This window comes from Metarhizium brunneum, chromosome 2, assembly GCF_013426205.1.
Source record: "Metarhizium brunneum chromosome 2, complete sequence".
Lineage (NCBI taxonomy): Eukaryota > Fungi > Ascomycota > Sordariomycetes > Hypocreales > Clavicipitaceae > Metarhizium > Metarhizium brunneum.
In genome coordinates, this window is record NC_089423.1 from 839,422 (window position 1) to 867,329 (window position 27,908).

The 27,908-nt window shown below is 48.2% G+C and overlaps 9 protein-coding genes and 1 non-coding gene across 10 annotated transcripts; 5 read left to right on the forward strand and 5 right to left on the reverse strand.

Annotated features, from left to right (window-relative positions):
* Positions 1 to 417: 417 nt before the first annotated feature.
* On the reverse strand, positions 418 to 1,643 carry G6M90_00g032350 (uncharacterized protein; the record flags this gene model as incomplete). Its single annotated transcript, XM_014687684.1, has 2 exons — positions 418 to 1,071; positions 1,125 to 1,643. 2 exons carry the CDS (start codon positions 1,641 to 1,643, stop codon positions 418 to 420), a joined length of 1,173 nt encoding a protein of 390 aa, XP_014543170.1.
* A 3,946-nt stretch (positions 1,644 to 5,589) lies between these two features.
* Positions 5,590 to 6,973, forward strand: G6M90_00g032360 (uncharacterized protein; the record flags this gene model as incomplete). The annotated part of the gene is made up of 2 exons (XM_066130105.1): positions 5,590 to 5,909; positions 5,968 to 6,973. 2 exons carry the CDS (start codon positions 5,590 to 5,592, stop codon positions 6,971 to 6,973), a joined length of 1,326 nt encoding a protein of 441 aa, XP_065986485.1.
* Positions 6,974 to 11,218: 4,245 nt separating this feature from the next.
* G6M90_00g032370 (uncharacterized protein) lies at positions 11,219 to 11,971 on the forward strand (the record flags this gene model as incomplete). Its single annotated transcript, XM_066130106.1, has 7 exons — positions 11,219 to 11,317; positions 11,387 to 11,446; positions 11,504 to 11,536; positions 11,606 to 11,623; positions 11,697 to 11,741; positions 11,812 to 11,847; positions 11,903 to 11,971. 7 exons carry the CDS (start codon positions 11,219 to 11,221, stop codon positions 11,969 to 11,971), a joined length of 360 nt encoding a protein of 119 aa, XP_065986299.1.
* Positions 11,972 to 13,503: 1,532 nt separating this feature from the next.
* Positions 13,504 to 13,611, forward strand: G6M90_tRNA00000053. Its single transcript has one exon. It is a non-coding gene; the product is annotated as a tRNA-Arg (tRNA).
* A 200-nt stretch (positions 13,612 to 13,811) lies between these two features.
* On the forward strand, positions 13,812 to 14,678 carry G6M90_00g032380 (uncharacterized protein; the record flags this gene model as incomplete). Its single annotated transcript, XM_066130107.1, has 3 exons — positions 13,812 to 13,893; positions 13,975 to 14,238; positions 14,320 to 14,678. 3 exons carry the CDS (start codon positions 13,812 to 13,814, stop codon positions 14,676 to 14,678), a joined length of 705 nt encoding a protein of 234 aa, XP_065986437.1.
* A 649-nt stretch (positions 14,679 to 15,327) lies between these two features.
* G6M90_00g032390 (uncharacterized protein) lies at positions 15,328 to 15,876 on the reverse strand (the record flags this gene model as incomplete). Its single annotated transcript, XM_014687686.1, has 1 exon — positions 15,328 to 15,876. The coding sequence occupies one exon, from the start codon at positions 15,874 to 15,876 to the stop codon at positions 15,328 to 15,330; it is 549 nt and encodes a 182-aa protein (XP_014543172.1).
* Positions 15,877 to 18,590: 2,714 nt separating this feature from the next.
* CAP22 lies at positions 18,591 to 19,222 on the reverse strand (the record flags this gene model as incomplete). Its single annotated transcript, XM_014687687.1, has 2 exons — positions 18,591 to 18,835; positions 18,898 to 19,222. 2 exons carry the CDS (start codon positions 19,220 to 19,222, stop codon positions 18,591 to 18,593), a joined length of 570 nt encoding a protein of 189 aa, XP_014543173.1.
* A 2,766-nt stretch (positions 19,223 to 21,988) lies between these two features.
* Positions 21,989 to 22,851, forward strand: xecD (2-(R)-hydroxypropyl-CoM dehydrogenase; the record flags this gene model as incomplete). Its single annotated transcript, XM_014687688.1, has 2 exons — positions 21,989 to 22,037; positions 22,112 to 22,851. The coding sequence occupies 2 exons, from the start codon at positions 21,989 to 21,991 to the stop codon at positions 22,849 to 22,851; spliced, it is 789 nt and encodes a 262-aa protein (XP_014543174.1).
* A 915-nt stretch (positions 22,852 to 23,766) lies between these two features.
* G6M90_00g032420 (uncharacterized protein) lies at positions 23,767 to 24,484 on the reverse strand (the record flags this gene model as incomplete). The annotated part of the gene is made up of 2 exons (XM_066130108.1): positions 23,767 to 24,391; positions 24,438 to 24,484. 2 exons carry the CDS (start codon positions 24,482 to 24,484, stop codon positions 23,767 to 23,769), a joined length of 672 nt encoding a protein of 223 aa, XP_065986411.1.
* A 510-nt stretch (positions 24,485 to 24,994) lies between these two features.
* Positions 24,995 to 27,226, reverse strand: ARG1 (Argininosuccinate synthase; the record flags this gene model as incomplete). The annotated part of the gene is made up of 17 exons (XM_066130109.1): positions 24,995 to 25,085; positions 25,135 to 25,298; positions 25,352 to 25,505; positions 25,580 to 25,589; positions 25,649 to 25,672; positions 25,727 to 25,772; positions 25,830 to 25,902; positions 25,956 to 26,012; positions 26,064 to 26,110; positions 26,169 to 26,204; positions 26,261 to 26,345; positions 26,407 to 26,483; positions 26,542 to 26,553; positions 26,673 to 26,879; positions 26,941 to 27,042; positions 27,106 to 27,136; positions 27,204 to 27,226. 17 exons carry the CDS (start codon positions 27,224 to 27,226, stop codon positions 24,995 to 24,997), a joined length of 1,239 nt encoding a protein of 412 aa, XP_065986157.1.
* Positions 27,227 to 27,908: the final 682 nt, after the last annotated feature.

The following is a 27,908-nucleotide window of genomic DNA, read 5'->3' on the forward strand; positions in this document are numbered from 1 at the left end:
AGTGAATGTGTGCCTGGCTGACGGCACCGTTTTGGGTTCTTGGTGTGAAGGAACAAGGACACACGGCCGAGCCACGGCGTTGGAAAGAAAGGGGCAATTGGCGAAACGTTTTTGAGATTGCATTGCGATAAGATTGAGATTAACCAAGTTTAGTTTAGCCAAGTGGGGCCCTCGGTTGACGTACGGTCTTATTTTAGTACCCGTCCGTTAGCAACTGAGTGGAGTCTCGTCGTTAATTGTCAACTATATTAATTGCATCTAATTGTATTTGGACAATCAGGGAATTAATATCCTTTCTGATACTTAACGCATAACACAAATTGAAAGTCCTCGGTTGCTATAAGCAGAGGAATTACCAGCGCCCCTTTTCCAAGAGTGCCCATTTGTAGTTCCCTTGTTTGGTGAGAACAACGCGGCTCATCTAGCTAGCACAGAGTTGATGACGTCGTTGTAAAACCCAATCCTTCCATCGATCCGATACAGCCACATAGCATGTGCGAAATTCTGCACAGTAGAGTTTGCAAGCGTTGCAGACAAATGATGGTCAAGTCCTCGAGACTCCTCCGCCGCCCTAACTAACTTTATATAATTCTCGCGCTCCGCCAACCGCTTACGATCCGTCTCGTCTTCGTGGTAGAGCGGTCCGTCTAAAGCCGGCGGCAACATGCATAGATTCTTGGCAAATTCTACCATCTCCCATGGCAGAATAAATGAATCTTCCCAGTCAATGACGTAATATTGAGAGGCAAGAACGATGTTGCTGCAGTATAGATCAGTGTGGAAGAGGGGGAATGGGCCTGTTCGGAAGCCATATTCCCTCGCCAGCTCCTTGAGTTTGGACGGGAATGATCGGATTGACTCTAGTATCTCATCGAACAACTGTGGAGGTGTTCGTTCACGGATGGTCTTTTCAGAGTAAGGAAACTTGAGGTTGTCAGCCCAGGCTTCCAAAAATTGCGCTGGTGAATCGAAGGGACCGCCGATCCCAGGGAGCGGTCCTACGCAATAGGTTCCGTTTGAAGCCTTGACGATGCCTCCAATCTGGGGAAAGCGTATAGCTGACATTTGTACCTAGAGTCCAGAGGGTTAGATAACTTCACCAAGAACGGTGCATCATGTCATACCTGAATGTCTGCCAATGTAGCATGGAAATCTGGTGTAAAGTTCTCGGGAATCTTGCCCTTGTGAACTTGGTAGCCGCCAAATGAATCCATGATTGTATCCCCGGGTAAAAACTCCATGAGCATAAATGGGGCACCAAAGACGTTATCATAGTTGGCCTCGTAAGCATACACTTCGGGGACGGGAATCTCTGAACGCTCTCGGACCACCGACATTGTATGGACTTCTTGCTCTAGGCGTTGGATTGACTCTGGTGTTGGGTCGTCTAATTGGATTCGTACGAGCCAGCAGGCGCCGTCCTGGAAGTGCAGACGTCGAACTAGGTTTCTACCGCCTTTGTTGTTTTCAACAGAGAGCTGGCAGGTAAGTGGAACCTCGCTTTTCTCGATCTTCTGCCTAGTCGCTTGGGCATATTGTAGAAGAGCATCCCAGTCAACAGCACCGAGTGCAACCTCCTTGTCGATATCTGTATTTGCCCAGTTGAGCACAGGGGCACCATTGTTCGATAGATTTCCACTCATGTCGAAGATGGACTGGGCATGAGGACAGACGCTGGCAGGATACAAAGGACAAACCAAGTCTTTTTTGCTGGCACTCAGCGTTGATATAGCGTAATTTCGGGTTCGCCTAGCCGTGGCTGGAGGGAACCGTTCGTTGCTGACTTTGGTGAATAGATCTGGGGAAAAATACCGAGGGACAAAAATCACATTTCGGTGTGAGCTGGCTAAACTTCGGTCGCAGCGTTTCCCAAGCAACTTGCCTCGGACGCAGTTGCGGAATGTTTTGAAGCACAGACGCGAATTGTATGTTGAAAGGAGAAAACAGAGGATCTACCAAATTAAACCTCGCAATTATGTGAGGCCTCCACTTTTGGCAGAATGGCCTAAGACTCTAAAATATTGTAACGGCACAAAATACGCAACAAACTTGTCTCCCAACCCACAAGTGTCATTTCAATATCGACTAGTATAGTACTCTAAATTCTTGACTACATACGAGGACTACTAGACTAGTAGCCTTTGATTTAATCATCGTTTTCCGGGCGCGTCCATCCACAGCTACAGGTCTCGCCCCTCTTCACCTGTGCCCCCATACAACTGACAGTTGGGCATTTCGCATAAAGGCTCTTGGACTTGTTCACAAGCGCGTTTTGAGTGTTATCGACAGCCTTTCTACCCAGTTAGCGAAGAAAACTCAGAACTTTGACGAACTGTTCACGAACCATGGCTGGATGTGTACTAGTCCAAAGTGGATGCGTGGAGTGCGTGAAGGAAGTGTCTGGTGCAGCTTAAAGAACTACTGTAAAGCGACTGTCTTTGGGTAGATGCTGCCCTCCATTTATACCAAAGAGCCATATCCTACCTGTTAGACGTAACTGAGCGTCTTCGCCGAGCTCGGTGGATTACGGGCAGCCTGGTCGATGCTCCGGAAGTGGGCAGATTTGCATGGACATGTGGCTCCAATGCAGCTCCTGTTAAAGTCCCCGTAAACACTGAGACGCCTTTCGACATACCAACAGATGTTCCAATAAAGGCTGGGCAACATGGGAAAGTGAATACACCGAAGTGGTGTGCGGGGTTTAATGCACAATCTATCCTCACAGGCCGGTTGGATATTACTGATCCTGTTCAGCAAGCGTACAGAGTACTCCGTAGTGCATGTAAGAGCTAAGACCAATCTAATGTCCTTGCGAGCATGCTGGGGCCGGTAAAATATGATATAGCACGGTAGTAAACGAACATCATAAACGAAGTGTCAATGAGTACTACATGCAACGCGTGGGATAGACGCGTCCCGCTAGTCATGCGACCTCACGCGTCTGTGTCCGGGCCAGTGTCCGCCTTCCGTGAGTGACACGCTACAGTGTATGCCAGCCTCGTAAAGTCCGGTCATGCCCATTGGCCGTGAGCTGTCGTGTACGAGGCTACCTAACATTCGCTGCACATCGATGCTTGCCTAGTCCGGAGTCTAGAATCCATGGCAAGAAGTGGTAACAGACCACAGCTTGGGATACGCTCAGATGAGAACAATTGTACAACATGACGCGTGGTACTTGTTCTCCGGCGAATGCCCTGCCGCTTGGACTAAGCCAGGATTTCGCCCAGTCCTTTTGTCTTGTTAAGCCCAAGTTCTAGCGGAAGACCACCCGATTGAATTATATGATGCTTGGCTTCTTCCAGGATTGTACGTAACCGCTGCACTAATCCGCTTCTGGGTTATGCCGCCAACAGCCAAGGATCTGAGCTCTATCAATTTCGCGGTCAAGAGCTGCCTGTTTACGATTTCAGCCGCCTGGGGCCGCGGTGGCTACCACGGACTATGAGCGAGATTTTAGTATACTAGGTAAAGTCGATCTATCCAAGCAACCTCATTATTTGGGCAGCCTCGTAAACAAATCGAATGGCAGAGCTAATGCTAACCGGATTGCAATTATGACTTTCCGTGCAATGGCATGGTTCTGTATTACCAGAGTGCTATTGAGCATCGTACAACTGAATATGAACCCGACGGTGCGTACACGGAGTAAAATAGCCCGCTCGAGTTCCCCGTCTGACGCCTACGTATGGAAGCTGTCCGCGGGACCTTAAATCACCAACATGCGCACGAGCCGTGAACGGGGTTCGAGCACGGTGTAATTCTCTAAGAGCAGGTCAGAGCGCGCGGAAACCCAGAACTAACATCTTTTCTAACCAAGCTGTGAAACTTTCAGCAAGCCCCTGACTACCTCGCCCTCATCAACAGTAGAGTCGTCGAGGAAGGCAAGATCCCGTATGATGACCATGTACGGATTATTAGGCCTTGGAGCCGACACTGTGGGACCACAACGGTAATAATGTGGACAAGGAGGAGGGAAGAGTCAAGACGGTTTCAATATTCATATCATCGCGGCCGTCCGAGAAGGAGATACGAATAGTCTTTGGGCAGCGGGGCCTTCGGGACATTTGGCGGTGGGAGACTCCCGCCGGTAACGGCTGTTTCTTTTCATCAGTACTCCTTTCATACTTACAGCCTGCAAAAAATGAAGAGTTGTCTCCTAGCCCAATTTTGCACGTTACACCGGACTCGCTAATACCATCCCACCATCTCTAGACGCGTAAGCTAATAATATGTACTCTTTCTAATTGGTATTTTTAGAGAAATTATTCGTGCCCAAATGCATGAGGGTACAATTAAAAGGCCGCGAGCAAACCACTTTGCTGAAATGCAATGTACAGCAGCCAACAGATTTTGGTGCCGGCATACACGTGGTGCACAGCACGTACATAGTGCCAGCCCCATTCACCCAATACGAATAAAGGACGTGGCGCCCTGTGTTACCAAACTTGAGGCAGTCGAGACCAACCAATTTACATAAAAGTGTTTGCAATTGTGCAGAGCTAACGATTTTCTGAGCGCGAGTGTACAGCAATATCCAACAACGAAACCATGGAAAGCGCAGAATACCACATATTTGCGCAACACCTGTATTCTTAAACTATTTCTGAACAATGGGGAGATTTAATAAGTCGGGCTCTGCTGTCTATGAAGAAGCCGCCATTCTCCACTACATTCACGTTATAAGAGAGGCAGATGGGGCGTCCGGGCCGAACCGCCATGTCACTACTAAGACCATGCCCCCAGCCAGTTTCTTAGTCACATTACTCCGTATACCCACATGCAGCTTGATTGGTTGGCGCTCTAAGCTAGTACCTACCATGGACCGCTTCGAGCTCTCCAGACACCCACGAAACTGAATCAGGCTCCCCACCTTGGACCAGACCCTTTCAGACCTCCTTTCAGACATTCCATTGTTTCCCTCCATTCTGTTGTTTGTCCACAACATTTGAAACTTGGTGGCCCCAAGTTGTTTGTGAGAATCGAATATCATGGCTAATAATGCCATTCTTTTGTTTGTTCTGTGGCTAGGCTTGGGCACGGAAAACCCATTATTATCTGACCCACCGTCGTTTTCCAATCTGCAAAACGGGTCGTTCCCCGAGTCCGTCTATTCGCCGCTGTATGCATGAGCGCTGTACAATGCATACGACTAACCTAATGGGGTCGGGGACTCCACAACCCACACCCCTTGGTGTGTTCTACACACAAAAAAATGGAAATATGTTATTTTCCTCCACGCGCCCAGTAACCTTCAATTTCAACCTTCAATTCCGACCTTCAATTTAGGCCTTCAATTTCAACCTTCATTTTGGGCCTTCAATTTTGACCTTCATTTTGGGCCTTCAATTTCAGCCTTCAATTTCAACCTTCAATTTCAACCTTCAATTTGGGCCTTTAATTTATAAGTAAATATCACGATTTCCACTCAATTACACAGAACTTACATAAAAGGGTGTGGCAGCCTAGATGTGTGTGTATCATCTTGTGGAGCAATGTGGGTTACAGCGCTCATGCATACAGCGGCGAATAGACGGACTCCGTTCCCCCCATCGCATTTCGAGTGTTCAATACTGCCACGAATAGCCTATCATGGACCGCATAGTAAGAGGCCCTTGGCTTAATTCTTCCCTTGAAGAAATCGCCAATGACCCCGACGCACGTAACCGAGATATGGCGCGCTTTAACCAACCTCCCCCGCCCTACACATCGCCCTGTCGGTCCGCTGCCACCACAGAATTTGAGGTTCCTGATTTCGAAGAACCACAAGCCCCACTGACACGATCGGAGCTCAGGCTCAAGCTCCAGCATGAGCGATGTGCTTCATGTCCCTATCACCAGTTCATGGACCAATGGAATGATGAGAGAAAGGAGGTTGAGAACGAAGTCAACAAAAAATATGCTCAGCGGACGTCTAGATCCCATGCACGTGGGCCCGGGTCGCGGTCCTGATAGCATGAGTCATCAAAGAGTCAAGGAGAGATGGGTAGAACAAGGCATATGGAGAGACAACTGGAGTGAAATCCCTAAATATGACTGGAAGCACGAAGAGCCTCCCGAGTCTGATTCGTGTTCTGATTCGGAAATCGAATCTGAGACGCCGGCTTGTGCTGCTCCATTTTCTTTCAGCTCGAATCCTCCACGACCGCGACCGCGACCACGACCACGACCAAATAAACCCGACCAAGAAATTTGGGAAGCCGCTGAGCGGCGAGAAATAAGGAGAGGCATCCGTGAGAAAGAGAGAAACGCCTCCCGTCCGTTCGAGCAGTTCCTCTACCAGCTGCGAAGAGAGAGTAAACAACTCGAGACCCATTCAAGAGATACTGTGACCATGAATCTCGATATTAATGCATTGGCCTTCCAAAATGTCCAACGAGCCTGGGTCAAACGGGCCATCTGGGATGATGAATGGCGTGAATTTCCTGGGATGTCGTGGAAATATGAACGACCTCTGGTAATGCCGCCCACCCGTGATCCTTCGCCGGACCATGCGCAATCTGTCGAGAATCAACTTGAGCCAAGGATAATACCCACATACGGATTTGGTCATGTGGATGCCCATGTATCACATAGCCAGGAAATGCAGACACCGTTGGAGAATGGTATTGCGGGGACTATTGAGCCACGGAATTCTTCAGCAGCAGCGCCTCCACATGCACGAATGATTGAAAGCATAGAGAATGAACAGCATGATGCTGCAGAGAATCACCTGGAACATGATTCATCTCGCATAAGGGACAAATCAAGTTCGAGCCTCCCGTCAAACCCAGCCGCGGCTGTATCTCCGCAGAGATCGAACGTGGATCAAAATGCTGCCACTGGATTCGCATCCAACACCATTGCTGTACTGCCTGACCGGAAGATTGCAATAGTTGAAGAAGACCCAGTTAGCTCCCCCCCCGGAGGAGCCAACGACTCAAGGACAAGGCTAAAAACCCTCCAGTTATATTGCCTTTATTTGAGCAGACCGTGAAGCCTTTGCGCCAAACAAGACGGAAGCCTGCCGGCGCATCAAAGACTCAGGGTATATCCAAGCGTTTTGCACCCTCAAAGCTAAGGAAACAAGCCAATAAGAAGTAAACTTCCTGCGTTATTTCGAAAGCAAACAAATCACCTCACACCGACAGGCTATGGATAATAATAATAGCTGCAGCTGTATCCCAAATGGAACGGCTAAGGTTTTTAAGAGATAAACTAGTTAGCCCGTGCGAGTACTCGCCTCGCCGGGCGGAAAGCACATCTGGGTTACGGCGCGAAACAGCAACGAGCTCCTTGCATTTGATGCGGCAAAACTAGTTTGCAGCCCATCTGATGCTCTGCTGGCTGAAGTTCAAGTCGGTACTTTGCCCGTCGGCTCTGTCTTGGTAACGGTGATGGAGGGAAGTGTATTATTACAGCCGATTCGAATAGGTTTCACCACACTGGTGCGACGACGCGCCTGACCGGTGTTAATACCAAGGCGGCGTTAGGAGGTGTCCAGGGCTTTCCCAGAATTCCCACGGGTTTGTTTCCAAGGGAGTTTGGACTTAGTCCGGATGGAAGGAGGCTTCTTCTTGGTCAGTATGGCAGCAAGGCGATTCAAGCGATGAATGTAGGGGATATTTTGAAGAGCATTTAAGGCTTTTTCTTAGGAAAGCGATGGGCCGCCGGGTTAAATTAGCTCCAGGCAGAACTAATTTTATGTGGTGAAATTTGCAGTGCTATAATACAATTGGTATTTTACCCGCGGAACGCGGTAATACAATTATTGCACCGCTTGTTATCTGTATTTTTACAGGCACCTCATAGGTAGAGAGTTCAAATCTACTTGATTTATCACGAACAGTCTGCAAATCCCTTAAAAAAAGATAAAAAGACGGAGAGATGAACGGTTGGTGTAGTAGAGCCTGAGTCAACCGGGACTTAGAAACAGTGTGCTACGGTAAATGAAAAGTAACCACTTCATCCCTCGCTGGATAAGCAGGGAGCTCAATAGCCATAGGTGCTTTGTATAGCTTGCTATGTTGGACTCTCACCCGTAATTTATGAGCCCTGCACGAATGGTGGTCTGGAGGATTTCTGGCTCTCTCTGCAGTCCAGTTGCGAAGCACCTCGAATACGCGGTGTGGTTTTGAACAAAGCTGCAAGCGTACCTGCAGATAACGTAGCCACCACGGCAGCTTTTTGAACCGGGGAAAATTCACAATATTGCGGCCGGCTTACTGACAATTCTTTGTCAAGGGCACGTTTTTCAGGCATGGCGTTGCCCAGGTTCAGCCCTGAAATGGGTCGTAACACCTTGCATGAGCGACTTGAGTTGACACGCTTTGTATAGGCGAGCAAGAGGATGGCGACCTCTATTTCAGAGACGAAATGGTAAGAATTTCGAGTGATATTGTAATGTTAGTAAAATTGATCTAAAGTATAAGTGTTATATATTATGAGTGTAGCTTTGTAGAGCAGTCAAGCTATTTAAATACCCGCAGGTCTCGTGGCTTGTTCCACCTAAAGTCTGACTCGTTCTCGAGCATCTTCTCTCAGCAGCATGAATTTCATTAATTAATTTGGTCTAAAGCAGTAGCAACTTACATTGCCATTACAATAATACGCCAAATGGGTAATTTTAGCCATGACCGAATCAGGCAGTCCTGTGAGTCTGACCACCGCAGTCGTTAAGGCATGGCTGGATGTGGATCCAGACATATCAATACAATCCATTTAATACGTGAATTACTCGCGGCGTTATTAATTTTTATTACCAGGGGAACAGCTAATACATAATTAGTAGGTCAAAGCGCGCAAAAATTGACCCACTAACTATTAACTAGCCGTTCCCGTAGTAAAAATTAATATCGCCGCGAGTAATTCACGTTTTGCATTCAAGGATCTACCCCTATGGTCCCAGAAATTAAGCCTCGGATTGAAGCCTTGAGTCAGTGGCCTGCGTGGATATTTGGGCTCGTGGAAATATGCCACTATCCGTGTCAAGACTTGATTATAAATAGGTAAACTTGACTCGTTGGCATTTCATGCCGGAAGGCTGCGCATAGTAGAGAAAACTTATGCCAGCATCTGAGCACATGTCCATCGTGTCATAAGCAATTCATTGATACCAGACGCTTTATGTTATAACAAATGCTACCTGAATTTGGCGCTGGTACAATGTCACTGCGAGGGAGGCATGACTTGCAATTTCAATCAGGTCCATCTACTTGCTGGCTTCAAGGGCCACAGTCATCGGCAGCCTTATACTTGGCATCTGTTGGACCATTTTAAGCGGGACGTCCAAAGTGACGTTCCAAAATAACGTTACTAGGTACCGCAGCTATCATCATAGGCTTTGTACGCCTTGCACCACCGCTCTAAAGTGCAAAGTGTGACGTAGTATTACGACTGCTTTGCCACCCCGATCCGACGAGAGCTAGACAGCGGCAAAAAGGCATGTATAGCTGTATCAAATAACTGAAACTAGCTTCTCTCAAGTATGATAGAAGGTAGTGCAATACTGGCTATTATATAGCGATACATTATTGATACTCAGACGAGAACTTTATACGCGGCGTTCACGTATATCCCGAACCCAACAAGGGGCGTTCGGATTTGAGAATCTTTCGCTATCGCTATTATTAGCAAAACATTCTTAGTCAGATATAAAGAAATAACGTAGCTCTGACGCAGAACTAAGATTCTCGTTTGTAGCGGGAATACGTTCTATGTCGCTACATATATCCTGACGTGCATTCAGGTTAGTGACAGCCCATTGCACGGCTTGAGCTGCCTCGTCTGCCGCCTTCTGAAATCCCATAACAGCCCCTCTCATCTGTAATTCCAATCGCTAGCATGTCATGGACATTCCCTTGTGCCAGGCCCCGGTCCGGCACAACCAAGAGAGGCAAGTTTTTAACACCACTCTCAAGTATCTTTGCCGATTTCTCAAGTGTCTGGAGTGTCTGTTCGATAGGCGTACTATAAATAATGCAAAATCCACCGATAGAGAGGTTGGCAAAAAGCAAAGCGAGAGTAGGTACGGCCTTCATGTTGGAAGACTCCGGCTTTGTTGTTGGCCCTCTCTTGAAAGAATGTAGAATTAGTTAATAGGCTTAATAATATATATGTACTAATACTGCTATAGCAGAAAAAGATATTGTCTTGAGCGTTTGCTCTAGTTTGTGTAGATACATGTAGCTTCACAACTAGTCTTCTAGAGGTAAAATCGCTAAAGAAAGATTACATGACGTAGCTAATATTACGTAGTATAGATGTCTAGCTATATAGCCCTTATGGGAAATTTAAATTCTCTTGGTATACCGTGCACGCCTGTTCTTGCGACTATACTATTAATAATCTCTATTTAAAAATTATTTTACGGGTCCCTAGTTGTCGTGGATCTTCGGCTGGGTCGTTGAGATGCACCCGGCTGATAACAAATGCACCACCGAATAAAGGCATCACAATCTGCCCATTATTACGACCCCGACCGGTTTATCCCTTGGGAGCCCCAACCGTTACATGCGTCCGTTATGGGAATAAGCATCACCCCTAATAGTGCGAGTTCTGCAAGTGTCAAATAAACAGGGCGTGGCACGAGTAATTCTTGTCTGTAATGTATGTAACAGTACATATGCAAGGGCACGAGCAAGGTCGAGCTGGTGGGACCTGACTCGAGCTATTCAAGTTCTAAGGTGGGGCCGTTCCCTTACAGTATACTACAGGCTAAATAAGCCCCGTACCTCTTATATTTTATATTAACTGAGCAAATTTCTAGTATGCCGTATAAACGTTGAGTGACTAGAGATAAATTAAAATATTTCGGTCCGAATTAGTAAACACTCTAGTACTATAAACCTGAGGCATAATATTATGGGGCTATCTGGATCCCTATACTTGTGCCACGCCCCAGGGTCCTTAGACGCGCCGTTATACATAAATATATATGTAGCGGTAAAGTGGGAGCCGGCAGCTGGGCAGCTCTATTCTAGACACGACGTATCGGCTAATATCTGAGTCATTGCCTAACAGGTGACGCGTTTCGCCTTATGCAGGAATTTACGCTAGGTTGCTATACTTCCTCTTAGTTTAGGCAAATTAGTAAGACAGATTAAAGGAGCTTAGAAAGATTTTATAGTATATAAGAGCTAGATCCGCTGAATATTATATACTAATTTGTACTTAAAAATTAGCATTTTTCTCCTTTACTTGTTTTAAAAATATTATTACCTTATTTGATAGTCTTCTCACGATGAAGTATACCTATCTTGCATTTACGACTCTCGCCAGTCTGGCCCTGGCAGCACCACAAACAACGCCTGTCCTGACTATGGCGGATATGGGTACTATCGTACGCAAATTTTATTATTATTTAATATGTAATCCTTTTGGTAGACAGCTAACTCTTAAATGAGCACAGACCCCGCAGCGAGTTTTGGAAATAGCAATGGGCGAAGACCTCTTGTGCAAAGAAGAACAGGTAGCTAGGCATAATGCTCCTAACCAAACCTTCCCATAGCTAACACGATATTTGTAGAGGGGTAGAATTTCCTGTGAATCATTTATACGGGTAAGTGCTGTCCTGGGACTGTCTACTATCTCAAATTCTATGCTCTGATCTAATACTAACTATTAATAGCCTAATAAAGATATACCTGTAAGCTTTTATACTTGACTATTTGCGAAGCTGTCCGTTATAGGAGATTTACTAATTTAATAACCTACGATAGGCCAAAGATGGTCTTAGTCCTCTTTGCCAGGAAAAGGAGCGCGACGTGAGTATAATTCGGCCGCATAGGAGCACGTTAAAAACAAGGAAGTTGCTAACGTAGCATTTAATCTTAGTGCGAATGCCAGATAAACGCAGGCTTCAAAGACCGGGTGTGTCCCTACTAATAAGAAACCTATACTAGACTACTAATATATAAATTATTAGGGGTCTTATACCTGCACATTTGACCCTTTTCACCAGGATCTGACGGAGGAGCTTATCTTCTCAGACTAAGATTGCCGATTAGGCTAGCCGGTTACTACTATACTTTGGTATTTTAGCCCGGCTACGAATAACAAAAGCAAGTAAAAGGGGGGTTAGTGTAGGTGAATTTATGTGTCAAATAGTAAATAGGCAGAAGATTATTCACTACTTGGCATATAGAAGGTATTTTTGTTATTCAACATAGCAATTACCTTGGTTCGTGTTTTTATCAATAGACGATTTTATTAACCTAGTAGCCAAACTTGTAACGGTACAAGACTTGTTATTAACCAAGCTTCTCTTTATAAAATTATTATTATTATTTTAAGTAATATAAGCTCTGTTTACAGCTCCATATTTAATATGAGGATTAAGTGTAATTTAATATTAATAATTGAAACGTCTAGTTATTCTCGCGCACTTTCCCTACCCCTGGGACAACTCGTTCGCATCAAGGTCTTGCAAGGATAATAAATGCTCTTGCAGCTCTTCTCCCCGCCAGTACAAAGTATAGGGAAGATGTGGAGATATATAAACAAGTCAAGTAGTTGAGGTACAAGAAGAAGGGCTTGGGCCCAGTGATCGGAATAGTCTGGTCTGTCTTGGTCCCGGTCTGGTCTAGACCGCCAAGACTTGGTCTGGTCTGAGGATTTCTCGAGACCATGGTCGGACCGGTCGGACCGGTCGGACCATTAACTACTATAAATAGATTAAACTGAGAGGGTTATAGCGGCTGCTGGCTGCAGTTTTGCCTGATATGGTTACATGCAGTCTTACTTTGCTTTTTCTATGAGGGTTCTCTTCCTTGAAAAGGGACAATCGGGCAACGTAACAGCAATTGCCTGACATAGTATGCAACATCATGCTTAGATGTTGTTGATAGAACTTGTAGCCCTAAATTTTTACTGTTCCTATCAACTACAATGTCAACGCCAACATCTCTTACACTATCGCCTGCCCCTACCCCGTCATCCGCCTGTACATCTCCCGCCTTAACGCTATCGCGTACCGCTATGTCGTTTTCTGCCTTAATTTAATATCCCGAAGCTCCAGATAAGTTTATACAGGACTGTATCACGTATGTGAAACGCATAATAGTCGTAAATAAAGGATATCGCCCTGGTTTATCATATATTTAGAAGTATAGTCTCTAATACATTTAAGGTAGTAATAAGAAAGAAGTGTATTACTATCACGAATATGTGGTTAGAAAGTACAAGTAAGAATTATTTATTATTAATAGTACCTCTAGAGTTAGAACATCTTGAGCAGAAACATCGGATTCATTCCCAGACGGGTATCAGGAGGAAAAGCTCTCCGCAGAAGTCGGTACTCGCTTCTGGGTGCATATGAAATATGCATTCGATGGCGAACCAGAAGCACGTCTGCACGCCTGCGTCCGCAACGACTTATCCTCGCTGCGAGAGCTGCTCCCGATCAGGGGGACTGGTGAGCTTGACCTAGAGTTCGGCTCAGCTCTTTAAGTCGCCGTAGTATACGATAACATGGCAGCGGTAGAATATCCTCCCTCCTTGATGCCGGAGCCAAAAAAAAAAAAAGGTTAGCCGGGGCAGGATTCCAACCTACAACCTTCTGACTACGGGGTAAGAATACTATAATAATACTGGTTCGCTGCGTAGTCAGACACTCTACCATTGAGCTACCCGGCCTTTATTGGTCTTTGTTAGCAAAAGGTAGTCAAAACTATCTTAAGTACCAACTATCCTTGGGCTGTTAGTGAATAAACTGTGGCGAAAACTTCGGCGTTCCGTCGAATATACGAGAAGATGGCCCTGGGAAACGATGAAATTTCGTAACAGCGCTGTTAAAAACTCTTAGAGACTAAACAGCTTTTATTGGTCAGATCGCCATGGTCGAGGATGTCTTGGGTTGGGCTGATGGCTGGTCGGAAGCTTCCTTAGAGCATGCCCTTGAGCACGCCGTGTTGAGATGTAACGTTAAAGTCGTCCGGCTTCTGCTGGCCTGCTTTAACTACTCGCCACTCTGTATTAATGCATGTCTCTGCTGAGCAGCCGACTTTAAGCCCCCTCTGCCCCCCTATAATCGTGCAGAACACGGTGGCCTGGACTATATGAACCAGCAACAGCTCATCAGCTGGCTTGCAGATGCAGGCGCCGACCCAAATAGCACAGCTGATGGGGCAAATATTGCATGTGCACTCATTGAAGCAGCAACATGGGTTGACTTGGCTGGAGTTCTCAAGGCGCTCCTTGAAAAGGGCGCTGATCCGAACGGACGGGGCGCCGCCCTTCACCATCTGGGGTCACCGGAGCATAGTGTGTATAGGAGAGGTCCCAAGCAGTGCTTTCACGAAACAGGAATTCGATTATTATTGTAACACGGCGTGTCTTTCACAGTCCAGGATGAACTTGGCAACACACCGCTGCACTACGCTGCGTTTAGATCTAATTTACACATCTTCTCCCTCTACACCACTATCCTTCCTGTCAATAGTCTACATGGCAACGCGTTGAAATCTATTAAGAACGATAGCGGGCAGACACTGCTTTACTGGGCTAGTGGCGGTAAGAAGATCGACATATTGCGGCTTCTATTATCGTCCGGTATAAATGTCCATGCCGCCAACGACAACGACGGGACCCCGTTGATGTCTGCCCTACATAGTCCTGTCAGCTGTAATTCAGACAAGTACCTGTGTGCCGCGGTACTACAAAACACTGCAGGCGGCAAGAATTCTCCTAGATCATGGCGCTGATCCCCTTGCATACACAGCTGAGGGCTGGACATCGTTGCACTGTTTATCGCTCTATCTAGATAACAGGGGCAGTAATAATAAGTTGGCAGAACTGGCCACGGAATTCATTGCTAGAGGTGTACCAGTTGATTCCTGGGTTACCATATTGGCTGTTTTAACGACTGGTCGCGAAGCACTCCGCGTGTCTAACCGGGACGTTGGCACGTAGGGCTCCCGCGTCGTTGAGCATCTTCAGCCCAACAACAACGAGTCGCCTGGTGTCATTAAAGACATAACACCGCTGTACTAGGCCATGGTCCACGGCGCTGTTGGCATGGCAAGTGTACTGGTGGCAAACGGGACTGACGTTAATGCTGTTGATGAGAAAAATCATGTGCCAGCTGATCTAGTCAACAGCTCGCCATTGCTCCATAAGGATAAGCATCTAGAATTACGTATCGAGTTGGCGCGTATTTTAATTAATGCTACAAATTCTCATGCAGAGCACTCATAAACGCCAATAGCGGATCACGTGGGAAACAGATAAAATTGAGATTAAAACAAATGCTACATTCTGACACTGCATTAAACAAATGCTACATTCTGACACTGCATTAAACAAATGCTACATTCTGACACTGCAGCGCGATGTAACCCTCAAAGACCGTCACTACGAGATACGCTCGATGGCTGTAATATGCCAATGCTGGCCTGTGTGGTCGCCGCTCCCCATGAATGGCTCGTGAGTACCCGAATATGTATCCAAATGCAAGCCCGGCCCCGAATATGCGTTTGTCAGCCTCCATGTCCCGTCGCCCCAGCTCGTTATCGTCCAGAGTTGTCCAGAGTAGTTCCCCTTTTCAGCTAGGTGCGGCTTAGTTTTATCGTCCCCCCAAACGTCGAGCACCCGATTGGGGCCGAGGAACAGTGTGCGCAGCTTGTAGACCCCAGGAGATTGGGGAATAAGCTGCCAGAATTGGCCAGAGTATCTGGCGGTTGCGGACATCGTCAAAGTGCCGCTGCTATTGGGGCCGTTGTCATTTATGACGTCGAGGGACTGGGAGTAGCCAAGATACGTGTTGGTAAGGCGGTACCAGGTGTTGGGGTCAAATTGAGCATCGGCTGCCCTTTCGCCTATGCCTGAAGCATCTTGGGTGCTTTTGTCGCCATAGCTAAGGGTGGCGAATAAGATTGAGAGAATAATGGCGGAGATGTGCATGTTTGTAGTTGCTATTGATCAAGAAGTCCGTGTTGATTTAATGGAACAGCGTGTTGGGGATAGACGATGCCTTTTTATATTACGCTGGATTACATTGTCCTAGCCTTGCATTCGGTCGACTTCCGATCAATTTCTAATAGAAGACCAGCGAGACGTAAAATCTAGCCTGTCTGGGAAATGATCAGCGAGTTGGGCACACTGGCGGTTCAGCTTTTGCCGTGGGGTTTCCTGTTGTCAAGCACGGCAGCTCAAGTCAAGATTGTTTGACCAGTTGGAATTCCCGGGTCTTCAACGTGTCATGATTTCGACTCATGAAGCTAGGAGACACACCGTGCATCAGACGCGGGTATGAAATCCATCGACAGCCGAATAGCGAGCCGTACAACGTGGTCAGCTCTTGGGGCTATCTGATATTATGCATGTGCTGACTCACGCAGGTAAGCAACTACAACGCGAGCGACACATCTACTATAGTTATCCAATCAATATTCTGCCCGCTTCAGGTGACCGGAACTCAGAAGCGGCCTAAAAGCCACAGCATTGGAGGGCGACGTCTACGTTTCCTTGATTACCAGCAGTGAGTTCAAGGCCACTGCATCTTTGCTTTTTGCTTACTGTAACACTGCTCTGTTTTTTGGGCACATGATGCATTCCTGCATCAAGGAAGGCCACAATTCGATTCTACTTCCGAGCAAGAGTGTCTTGTGGAACGCTGTATGCAAATCTTGCCATTGGTCTACCTATTCTAGTAGGATAGTGCATATATCACGCACGTCTCACGGCATAGGCTAGCAATATCTGTTACGAGATAGCAGATGCAACTCTGCCTGTACTGAGGTTAATGTGTTTAATAACTCAACCCACAGAACCAGCAGATTACACCTACGCTGGGTAGTACACATGTCAACACGTGCATCATGGCGAACCTTGGTCTAGATTTTTCACCATCTTGACTATCGCCGGCTAGTCGGCCTAGCACAGCAGGGCTCCAACGAATATCGCAAATTTGTCAGGCCTCGAAGAAAGATTTGGTTGCTGCCCAAGAACACGGCACCGCTTTTGCGAAGGCGGTCGATACCTCTGCGGCGCAGGGAAGTTGCCATATCCGTGATGTCCGCGATGTCCTGGAGCGTACGCTTTCTGTATACCGAACTATTTCGTCGAAGCACTCCAATTATTTTAATGAGTATGTGCAAGTTCTGTCGTGGTAGAACCTGCACCTATATTATGCCGTGATTCCTCGGGCTGCAGTGAGTTATATTTTTTCGGCCAACAAAATGTCAAACGTCACTCACACAGCCTTCGTAGCTTGCAATGGGAAATGAGCGCTTTCTATTGTTTTTCAGCCATTTCGCCATAATTCGACGCTGAGTTGCAACACATACTGCGTGGCATCGGAATTGTCGAGCCCCAATGAGGCATCGAAGCCGTGATCCAACACATTGCACTGTAAAGTTGGGTACTTTCCTTCACGCACTTAGTTTTGCCTCATTGTATATGAATTTTCTTGAGATAAGCTGTGTCATACCTCGACCTTGACGGATCCAGTTGCTCAGTCATTCTAGCGAGTTGTTTCATCTTCTCAATTTGAATAGGAAATATCATTCTGTTCAATCAAGACTTGCAAAAGTCCTCTGCAAAAGACGGCTGTGGCAATTGAGCCTGATTATTATCAAGGCAGTTGTCCCTAAAAACCTTTGCAATTCTATGCAGAGCTGTCAGTCAGTCCGAAATTTCAATGCATCGTAGGAGATTTTACCCTCTAGGAACACGAATCACTATGTTATATGCTGCCAACTGTTTATAAGCGCCAGGCTTCTTCGTGGGGAGCCTCCACCCCGGCTACCACGCGGCAGATTTCCAAGATGGCACGCTTTACTTATGCCCCCTTAAATATTGATCGACCTAATTTTAGGCTATTTCGCCTGTTCAAAGAATCATACGAGATGGGTATATCCAGGGAGCTATTCCAAGCCTAGTTTGACCGTCCAGAAAGTATTATGCCGTTTATAGCATTATCATATAGATGGGGCGGCGGCGGCGGTAGCTGTCACAGTCTCTAGTTTTGACCTGCTAGCCACTAGATGACATGTAATATTGTCGTGCTGAACCGCACGTTATACAGAGATTCTCTCTAAAAAGACTTTTGTCACGATCAAGCAGCCATGGATTGAAGCTCTCCGTCGAGGGATTTGAGGCCTCTCTCAGAGTTGACGATGACCTCGAATCGCCCGTTTTTTCAGAGGTTTCCAAAGGCCTCCAACCTCCGTAGAAACAGCTTGGGTAGCAGCTAGTATTTAGAATACAGGCCCTTTTCCATTGACACCTTCCGACAGAATAAACACCCTGGCGGTGCCAGCAACCCCAAACACTAGCTGTTGCAACAGAAATTCACGGGCTACAAAAAAAGGGTATCCGAGGTCGTCAACTATTAAAATGGCGTCAATTACTTGGATAGATGACGTATAAATCGTCCAACGCGACGCACAGCCGCCACACCATGGCATCCAGCCATTCCGTCTCTGTGACAAGGGCCTAGCTTGGAGCAATTACTCGATTCATCTAATAACAGGCTTTGGTATCAAAGGTCCTTGGTTTTCCTCAAGGCCTTGAAGGTCAAAGACGTCTTTAAATACAAGAAGTCGGTGAGGGCCTTCTGCCCTAATCCCGTGACCGTAGCCCTCGTGTAACCGGCCCATTTCCGTGTGACAGTCTCACAGCAAACCTGCTGCGACAACTGCAACAACTACACCAACTACAGCCATTGCCGAGTTGGCCAACTTGCCTACACCGCCAGCTCCTGATGTCTTAGTAGCAGCTGGAGCAGACGTTGTTTGCGCCGGAGTATTTCCCCCGGCTGGCTTTGTTGCTTGAACTTGGATGCCGCTGACAATGCCAGTCGACAACGGGGCATAAGAGACAGAGGAGAAGGAGCATTGCGACATGATCTCGTTAATATCTAATTAACCTAATGTTAGATGCCAAGTTGAAGTTATGCGAATTATGTCAGTCCCTTCATACCTTCTGTCTTGCGTCCATTCTGTGCGATGCAGCTCGCACAGAGAGCCATGACAGTTGGAACATTGAAGCTCTTGTTCTTGCAAATGCATTCTGCTTCAATACGATCATCGGGGTCGTCTGCGTCACGGGCGTCTAGCAGCTGCCTTTTACCCATGTGGTCATCGTCATACTTCTCGTTTGGATTGATGTCGCACATGTTCGTTAAAGAGACAATAGGTCGGCAGATTACGGCGCATGCTGGCGGGACGTCGTTTGCATCGAGCTCCTCGGCTATAACGACCGGGGCGGCGATAGCCAGCGCAATAATAGCAATGCTCAAATGCATTATGAAAGTAGTGTCGTAGGTATTGATTTGAATGCCGATCGATTGGTCTTGGATAGGTTGTAGCTGTGACTGGGGATACTTGAATTACTTTATACGCTGTTCAGAGTTGATAATCTAGTCTATGCAGCACTTGAGCATTTCGCATAATTCAGTGAATCTTGTATACTTGCTAATTGTGCCTCATGAAACAAGACGACACGCGTCTTTTTAAAGAATATCCGCGGAACTGCTTGGCAAGGAGCAGGGTATTTAGTTCGTGTGGGTAGTTTTCACTTGCATTCGCGAGTCAAGTATATCTTATTACGTACCGTAGTCGCACACTTACTCGCTTACAGTTTCATGCAATAGACTGACCAAAATGCCACATCTCAAGTTTATTTAAAATAGGTAACTATTGGTATTATAAGTCTATGTCAGCCTATCGACTGATACTTTGTGCTGTGTCTGACCTAGTGTTCTGTGGCTTCATTAATTTCACCCTGAAAGCTAGTTGACTGGTTACACCAGACCAAAGCATCGCCATTAAACGCTCCTCATTACTCCCCCTGGGTTCTCATTGGGAAAATTAAACCTCAGGTACCCCTGTCTAACATGATACAAAAGTTTCACATTGGCCAAATCGTCATGCCGCCGGACTGCCAAGTACGAGGCTTGACCTATCTTGTTTCACCTCTGCCATGCCGCATCAGAAGCTGGTTTGTGGCTCGCAATGTATGTGCTTCTATATCAACACTGTTTTTGCTTCGGTTTACGGTTTATAAATTCAATAAAGATGCGGCAGTACTAGCTTGTCGCATTGGTCTCTCCGAGGTGGTAATTAGGCTCCTCACAGCGGCAGCAGAATGGGAGGGGATAAGTGGTAGCTCGAGCATTTATTCAAAATTTGACGAGATAGATAGCGTGCGGTTGGTAGTGCTTCTGTGGCGCAGGATCGCTCGTCGCCTGCTATTAATATTACTAGGAGTGCATCGAATACCCCGGGCGCGATGTCTTTAGGCCTGCTCCTCTGCGAGAAGGGACGGCTAATGGGATTCGATAAGAGCAGGGACGCTTCTTCTAAATGATATGAAAAATCATGAAATCCATGCACCGGAACCCTATTCCGTTTGTTCAATAGAAGGACGCAGATTTTGCCCCGAGGCTGGAAGGAGGCAGGGCCGGAGTTCGCGCGGGCGCAGTCATAGATGGGAAGAGACCAAACCCAATAGAACGCCGTAGCTTCTCCTGGGTAATTCGGCCATGTTGACCGCCTTGCTGCATTGTTAACTGGTTGCAGCTTCAGACGGCTCGCCTACTTCGAATCAGGAGTTCTTGATGCTTCTTCAGACTCGGAGGGTTTGCTGCCAGCCCGACGTCCGCGATCGCAAGCTGCGCCTATTTACGCACCCACCAGCGCGAGCCACATGACAAGTAGTTCAAGAATCGTTTTGGTGAGTACTGACCCAAGCTTTTCAACCTCTTGGGCGGGCAGAGCTGCCAGACCATCCATGACAGGCAGAGAGACGTCGCGCACAATGTAAATCTGGTGCAGGAGGCCGTGTAACAAGACCAGACACAATTCCACAAGGGTGTCGGGATAGGATCCAACGGTGCGGCAGTGTCTCGATTCCTTAGCGAGTGCGATATCGTCTCCTGGAAGAACTGCTGTTACTTGGAAGTCTCATGTCTCGCGAGCTGCCACTGCAGGGCTGTCGTGGCTGTCGATTCCTTGGTAGAAGACGGTAACCTGAGATGTATCCCAATGGATAAAGGGAACATGGAGGTGGAATCCGTGGCGGAAGGAAATATAAAGTCCAAGTCGAGGACTTCTCGGAAGCTTTCGCAACAGTCCTGGATGGAAGCGTGCAGTACCTAAACCGAAGCCCTATAAGCCGAGGATCGGCTCGTGATGCACCTGACGCTCTATATTCGAGCAGGTGAAGATAGTGAGGCTATCCAGGTCGGCTACCAGGAGTTGAATGGTGTCTCTGGGCGACTCCCCGGTGTCGCTGTCCGATGTTCGTCTTCGCCTTCTGGGCTCTCGTGGGTTATTGACACCTTCGTGCAATTGACGTGATTCGCCGATAACAAGCCAGCAAGTCGCACCGCGCAAATGCCATTGACTCCACATTAATTACGCCCGAACAGCTTCTTCTTTGTATCTGCTAGGACTAAAGACATGTTTCGCATTCGCTTTGGGGTACAGTACGTACGGGTTCTCACATGCCGCTCCAAATGCTCGGTCCGCTTGAATGAGCAACCGCAGTGTAGGCAGAGTCTGTCTCCAGGCTCTCTTCGGTGTCTGCGCTTGCGTACGGGATCACCGTGGACACCGTCAAATGTGGCGCCAGGCATGACAATACATGTATGCACTGTAACACGGAGTGATTCAATGCTACGCTGGGCACGCTGGAATGGCAATAGAGGTCAACTGGTCAACCGGTGGAGGTTGGGATGTTGGGGTAGTTGAGGGAAACTCCAGCCAGTACTCCAAGCCAGCAAATCAGCCCAAAAGACGGAATAAAACTTTATTGGCTGGGTCAGGCTCGTACAGAGTCGTACGGAGGACCCCAAATATCGATTCCCGAGCGCTCAGGTGCCATCTCGGATTTGTCCTGGCCACATAAGACGGAGTGCCATGGCCGGGCTATCCAGAGGGGCTCATTATAGTCCATCGCAAAAGAGATCACCATTGGTGGCGATACAGAATACTGCCCCAAAGTAACCTGGATCTCGGGTGTATCGTATGTGAGCGTCAAACCAGGAATACCGGACACCTCAAACACCATGTTTAGGCTCCCAGGCGTAGCGCTCATCACCGGTGCGGGTGGCACAGGTCAGCATCACCAGACTTCTCTTCTTCTCCGCAATTTAAAATCACACAACCGGCGAATACTGAACCGCGTGCAGGTATTGGAGCAGCTGTATGCAAGGCTTTTGCTCGGTCGGGGTGTTCCAGGTTCGCCATCACAGACATTAATCCAACGTCACTACAAAGCACTCGTGCGGCCATCCTCGAGATCAACCCCAAGGCCAGCGTCTCCAGCCAAGCCGGCGACGTGTCTGATGAATCCTTTGTCGATGAATTCGTGTCGAAATCAACCGGCATCTTCACCCGCATAGACTACGCCGTGAGCTGTGCCGGCATCCTCGGTCCGTCCCTGCGCTCCCACCAAACACCAGTGTCGGAATTCGACAAAATCACCAACGTCAACTACAGGGGGTCTTGGCTGCTGTCGCGCGCCGTGCTGGGCCAGATGGTCAAGCAGCAGCCGCTCCCTGAGCACCCAGAGCAGCGTGGTGCCGTGGTCAACATTGCCAGCAATCTGGGCATCGTGGCCCGGCCGACTGCGGCCGCATATTGCGCGTCCAAGGCCGCCATTATGAACATGACACGCTCTGATGCCATAGATTACTCATCCGATAATATTAGAGTGAATTGCGTTTGTCCAGGCGTCACCGCCACACCCATGACGACGGGCTCTGATGAGATTAAGGCTCGCGTCAGACCAGCCATTGACATTGCGCCGATGCGGCGCATGGGAAGGCCAGAGGAGATTGCCGATGCGGTCTTGTTCTTGTGCTCAAAGCAGGCGTCGTTTATTCAAGGCCATGCCCTGGTGGTGGACGGAGGGTACACGATAAACTAGGAATACGAAGTAGGTGAAGGTCGCTGTTACACGGTTGAGACCCAACAATGAAGCCCAACAAAGGGGCATCGCCGACAAAGGACCTTGAAGTTACACAGATTGAACACATGACCCGCTGGAAGCCTTAGTCATGCCCGTTTAGTTGATGTATATATAGCGGTCACTCGTCCCTTTCCTCCTTTCAAAAAATCAAGGGCCTTTGACATCCTACGAGATATCTTTGAATCGAGGCATTTATGCTCCAAGCCCTCTGTCAAGCCCTTGTCACAGTCACTTGTGTATGTACGCTCTAACTCTAAGGATTTATGTTCTAGATGCGTGATACTATTCAAATGCGCCTGTGATTACAGGCCTTGCAATTCTGGCTTCCGTTCTTCATGACAACAGCCTTTACTCCTTGGCCACAAAACAAGACCATCAGCGAGTGTATTGCACGGAAATGGCCCAACAACAAAGCCCAACAAAGGAGCCTCACCGACAAAGGACCCAGGGGCTACACAGACTGAACACATGACCCGGCAGAAGCCCTAGGTATAGACATTCTTTTCACGTATATCTAATAATTACTGATCCCCTTCTTCTTGCTAAAACACCAAATTCTTTTCAACATCCTTCGAGAATATCATTGAATCGAGTCCTGTGCTCCAAGCCTTTGAACCCTTGTCACATGGCCAGGAGCCTGGCTCTGAGCCCTCCGAAACACAGTATTTCATCGTCCTTGGGGGCAGTTGCGCTGTGCAGTCAAATTTGACTCCCAGGCATGTCCATCCATCGGTACCGTCTCCTCCTGATAGAGACCTCCTACAATCTGCATACCGACGGGCAGTCGAACGTTTTGATCGTCCGCAGAGGGAAGAAACCCAAGAGGAACTGTGACGAGGGCTCGATACGAAGGCTTAGAGCAAAAGACTTGATTCAACGATAATCTCGAAGAATGTTAAAAGTCTTTGATGTTTTCGCAACAAGTGGGGGTTGAGTGATTACTATATATACGTGAATAGGACGGCTGCGCCTAGGACTTATGCCCGGGTGTCCCGTGACGGGAAACACGGCCGTGTTTGTGGTCAACCAAATAATGGGCTCAAAGGACTCGAGGACCTCGTGCCTTTTCCAGTCCGCATGCCGCGGCGCAACGAATGGTGTTGTGGGTATGATGACGTCGCACTTGTCAAAGACGCGCTGGTACACATCACGAATCTGACGGCCAATATTCAGCGTTTTGCTATACAGCCCGAGAAATTTAGCAGATGGGTATAGTCCGTTGATCAGGGTATTCTTCGTTGACGGGAAGAGCTTCCGGGAGTTTGAGTTGCTCCAAGGCAGCCGTGCCGTCTCCAGCCCGCGGAATTGGAAATATGGTGCTGAAGCGTCCACACAGCTGGCACTTGCAGATGAAGCGGCACGAGCAGAAATGTCCTCTAGGACAGCTCCAAGACGGGTGAGTTTTCCCGCCGCCGCAACAGTGTTGCTCCCTCCCTGATCGGTGTCGAGGGCAACATCAACGCTTCCGGAGCCGATTGGTGCCGCACCGCTAGAGGTGCTGCCGCCTGCCGAGTATCCAGGCTGATGGGGGTTATGTACAATACCCTGTGCGCTGGTGAATGACGCTGCCGAGTTGCAAAAGCTCTCGCATGTTGTTGTGCCTACGACGTCTGCCCCAGCGTCCAACACTCTGGTGATGATGGTGCGTGCCGGTTGCGTAACAGGCTAGTTGTGTGCCTTTGATCTAGCCTACCAGTACATGTAAACATGGTATCAAAAGAAGATTGTTGCCAGCTAGCGCTCGTGTGTTGGCTCATCTATACTATGTGTGCACGACGGGTGGTTTTCCATCATTCACGCAACGTGGCCGGCAACCCCAACACATGCATCACTGGTCTACAAAAACTCGCATTGGACGCGTCATGCTGCGCCATAATAGTGCACCATGAGATATGGAATTCATCATCTCTGTTAAATATCTCAAAGAAACATAGTGCTATGCGTCCCGGACGCTCTTACCAGCCGCTCCAACTTTTTTTCTGCCATCCCAAAAACGGCTTACTGCATCTTGTTCCAGATGATTCCATGGTGCTCCCTGACGCCTGTCCAGTCATGGACCCATATTACTCCCGTAGACGTACAATGTTCATCTACAAACAAATCACGACTTGCTGAGGGGCTGGCCATCCTTGATCTTCTGTTCACCATACTTCTTGAGGCGGATGGCCTGAATGGCAATGAAGCCAGTAGTGCTAGGCAAATGTCAGTCAAATCTTCCACCGGAGCCTCATTCATACATACTCCATGGGAGAGAACCCTTCGAGAGAGTCCATGGAAGCATCTTGCTCCGAGTACAGGTTGGAAGCATTGCTGGATCGACCGAGGACGTAGGCGTGGCCCTTGTAGGCGGAAAGCCTGACAACACCAGTCACGTTGTGCTGGCAGAAGACGACAGAGTTCTCGACCTAATATTTTGTTGGCGAGCATACGACTGAAGTCGGGACTGGGGAATACATACAAATTCGCGCTCGGGGCTAAAGTACATGCCGTTGTAGATGAGACGAGACCAAGTGATGCTGGAAAACTGGTCCCTGAGTTCACGGACGCGGCCATCCATGACCAAGCCTTCGAGGGACAAGTGCGCCAGACGGGCGAGCGTCAGACCGGGGGTGCTATGATACAGGGCGGAGGTTAGCTATCAAAGGTATTTGATAGGGGCAAATTTGGGTCAGAGGAGTATATTTACTCGTAGCAGCCTGGGGCGCAAAATTAGTCCACGTTAGTCATGAGTACAGTTGTGCATTGTCATAAATACCTCGGCTCTTCAGACCGATGAAACCTGTCATACAATGTTAGCAAGTCGCAACCAGTGTGGCGCCTAGACCATGCGTACGGTTCTCCACGATATCAACTCGTCCAACGCCATTCTCATAGCCAATCTAGACGCATGTTAGGCCATGTTCATAGTCACCGCCGCAACATGCAGCAAAACTTGCCTTGTTCAGCAACTTAAGGCTCTCAACGGAATCGGTGACTTCCTTGTCGCCAACAACGACCTTGGAGATGAGGCTGAAGTCTCTGTTAGCGAGGTTTGACTGATCCGACAATACGAGGCAACGTACCCCTTCTCGAAGTGAACGGAGAACTCGGTGGGCTCGTTGGGAGCGTCCTGGGGATCCCTAAACGACTGTCAGTCTACGAACTCGCCAAATAGAAGCGCAGTTATTTACTTGGTTCGCATCCACAACTCTTTCGGCGGTGTGTGATCGGGGTCCTCCTATTGTTGTTATTGATAAGTGTAGAGCGCGGGTATGAGACGTTCCAAGTCAACGCACAAGAATACCAGCCTCATAAGAGGTGTGAATGATGTTCTGGACAATATACGTCAGCAGGCGAAAAAAAGAACAAATAGAAGGGTCCTATTTACCTCATCCATGGACCATGGTGCCTTGGGGGTTGATGAGACGGGAATGTTGTTCTCGGCGGCGAATTTGAGAAGGTCATTGCGGCCCCTGGGGAATAAGAATCAGTCCCACTGTAATCATAGCAGAGGCAGATTTGAGTTGTGCGGACTGGAACTTCTCAATAAACTCTGGCATTCGCCAGGGTGCCAAGATTTGAATAGAGGGGTTCAAGGCTATGAAAGCGAGCTGTGAAAGGCATGATTAGCCTACATCAGGGCGTATAAAGTCACGGGCGGCGACCAACCTCGAATCGAACCTGGCTAAGCTCAGTGTTAGTGTGCCGTATTCGTACTCTTGTTCAATATGGGACGCTCACTCGTTCTATAACCAAGGTCAGCATTGTGTTGGAAACTCCCAGAGAAGGGTGATACATACGCCTTTGCCTGTTGCGCCGTGGGACAAGTAAGCGCAGTTGTGCTTCTCAGCTACTCGGATCATGCTTCGAGCAATAATAGGGCGAGCCAATGCGGTACCCAGAAGGTATTGGTCCTCGAAGATGGCGTTGCACATGATGGCACGGCTGACGACGTCGTCTACAAGCTCACGCTGAAGGTTCTCGCAGACGAAAGCCTCGGCACCTAGCTGTAGGACAAGGTAAGCAAGGATTCAATGGCACGCGAGGAGAGCGGCATCGTGTCCTGACCTTGAGGGCCTTGGCCTCGACGGCGGCAAAGTCCTCATCTTGGCCGACATCTCCGAGGTAGCACACAACTTGGTAACCCTGCTGAAGAAGCCAGACCAAGATCTATTGATGCAAAACAAGATTAGCTGGTGTACAATCCAGCGTGGATGGATTCGTCAAGCTTACGGTGGAGGTGTCGAGGCCACCAGAGTAGGCGCTGGAGGAGCCATCAGGTCAGTCAATGGTCTCAATGAAGAGGAATTGGGTGGCTTGGAGGTACTCACAGACAGACACGGCCTTTGGACATGGTTGCAGGAGCGAAATGAGTTGGGCGTGGTGTTGTGGTGTGGTGATGGAAGGCAGCAAGAGAAAATAAAATAAAATAAAAACATGCAAGACTCTGCCTACATGGTCTGTTCTAGTCGAGTCACCCAATGAGTTGGGCCGACGTCGGTCATATCTTGGTGGGGGCAGGCTCCACGGTACGTATTGACAGCCCCTCATGCCCCTCCGTGTTTGATGGATATGTACCAGACCTGGCTCGGATGAGGGGCCGCGCCTTGGCCATTTGCAAAATCTCAATACCATTTGATTGATTGAATCCAAATGGGCCCAGCCATCCAACGGACTTTTGGATCTGTCCAAGGCGCACACAGCACTTATTTCCTGAGCCACGTCGACAACCAATCTGCCCCCGGAAGTCGATAGCCTGATAAGCTTCCAGTATTCCACCAGACTCTTTGGATCAGTCAACGACCAATGCCGGCTGCGAAGCATCTGATACCTCCCTGGCAAGTCGCTGTCCCGCGGGGCGGCTGGTTGTCAACTGCTACTACGCGATAGCCCATAGCGGCCGCACTCATGTTAACGTCCGATGTCCCTTTACGTGACATCGACTCCATCTCTAGATCCACCAGACCACACTAACACGATGCATAGAACGAACCGGCAACATGAAGGTGACGCAACCTTGCAGGGTCAACCCCGTG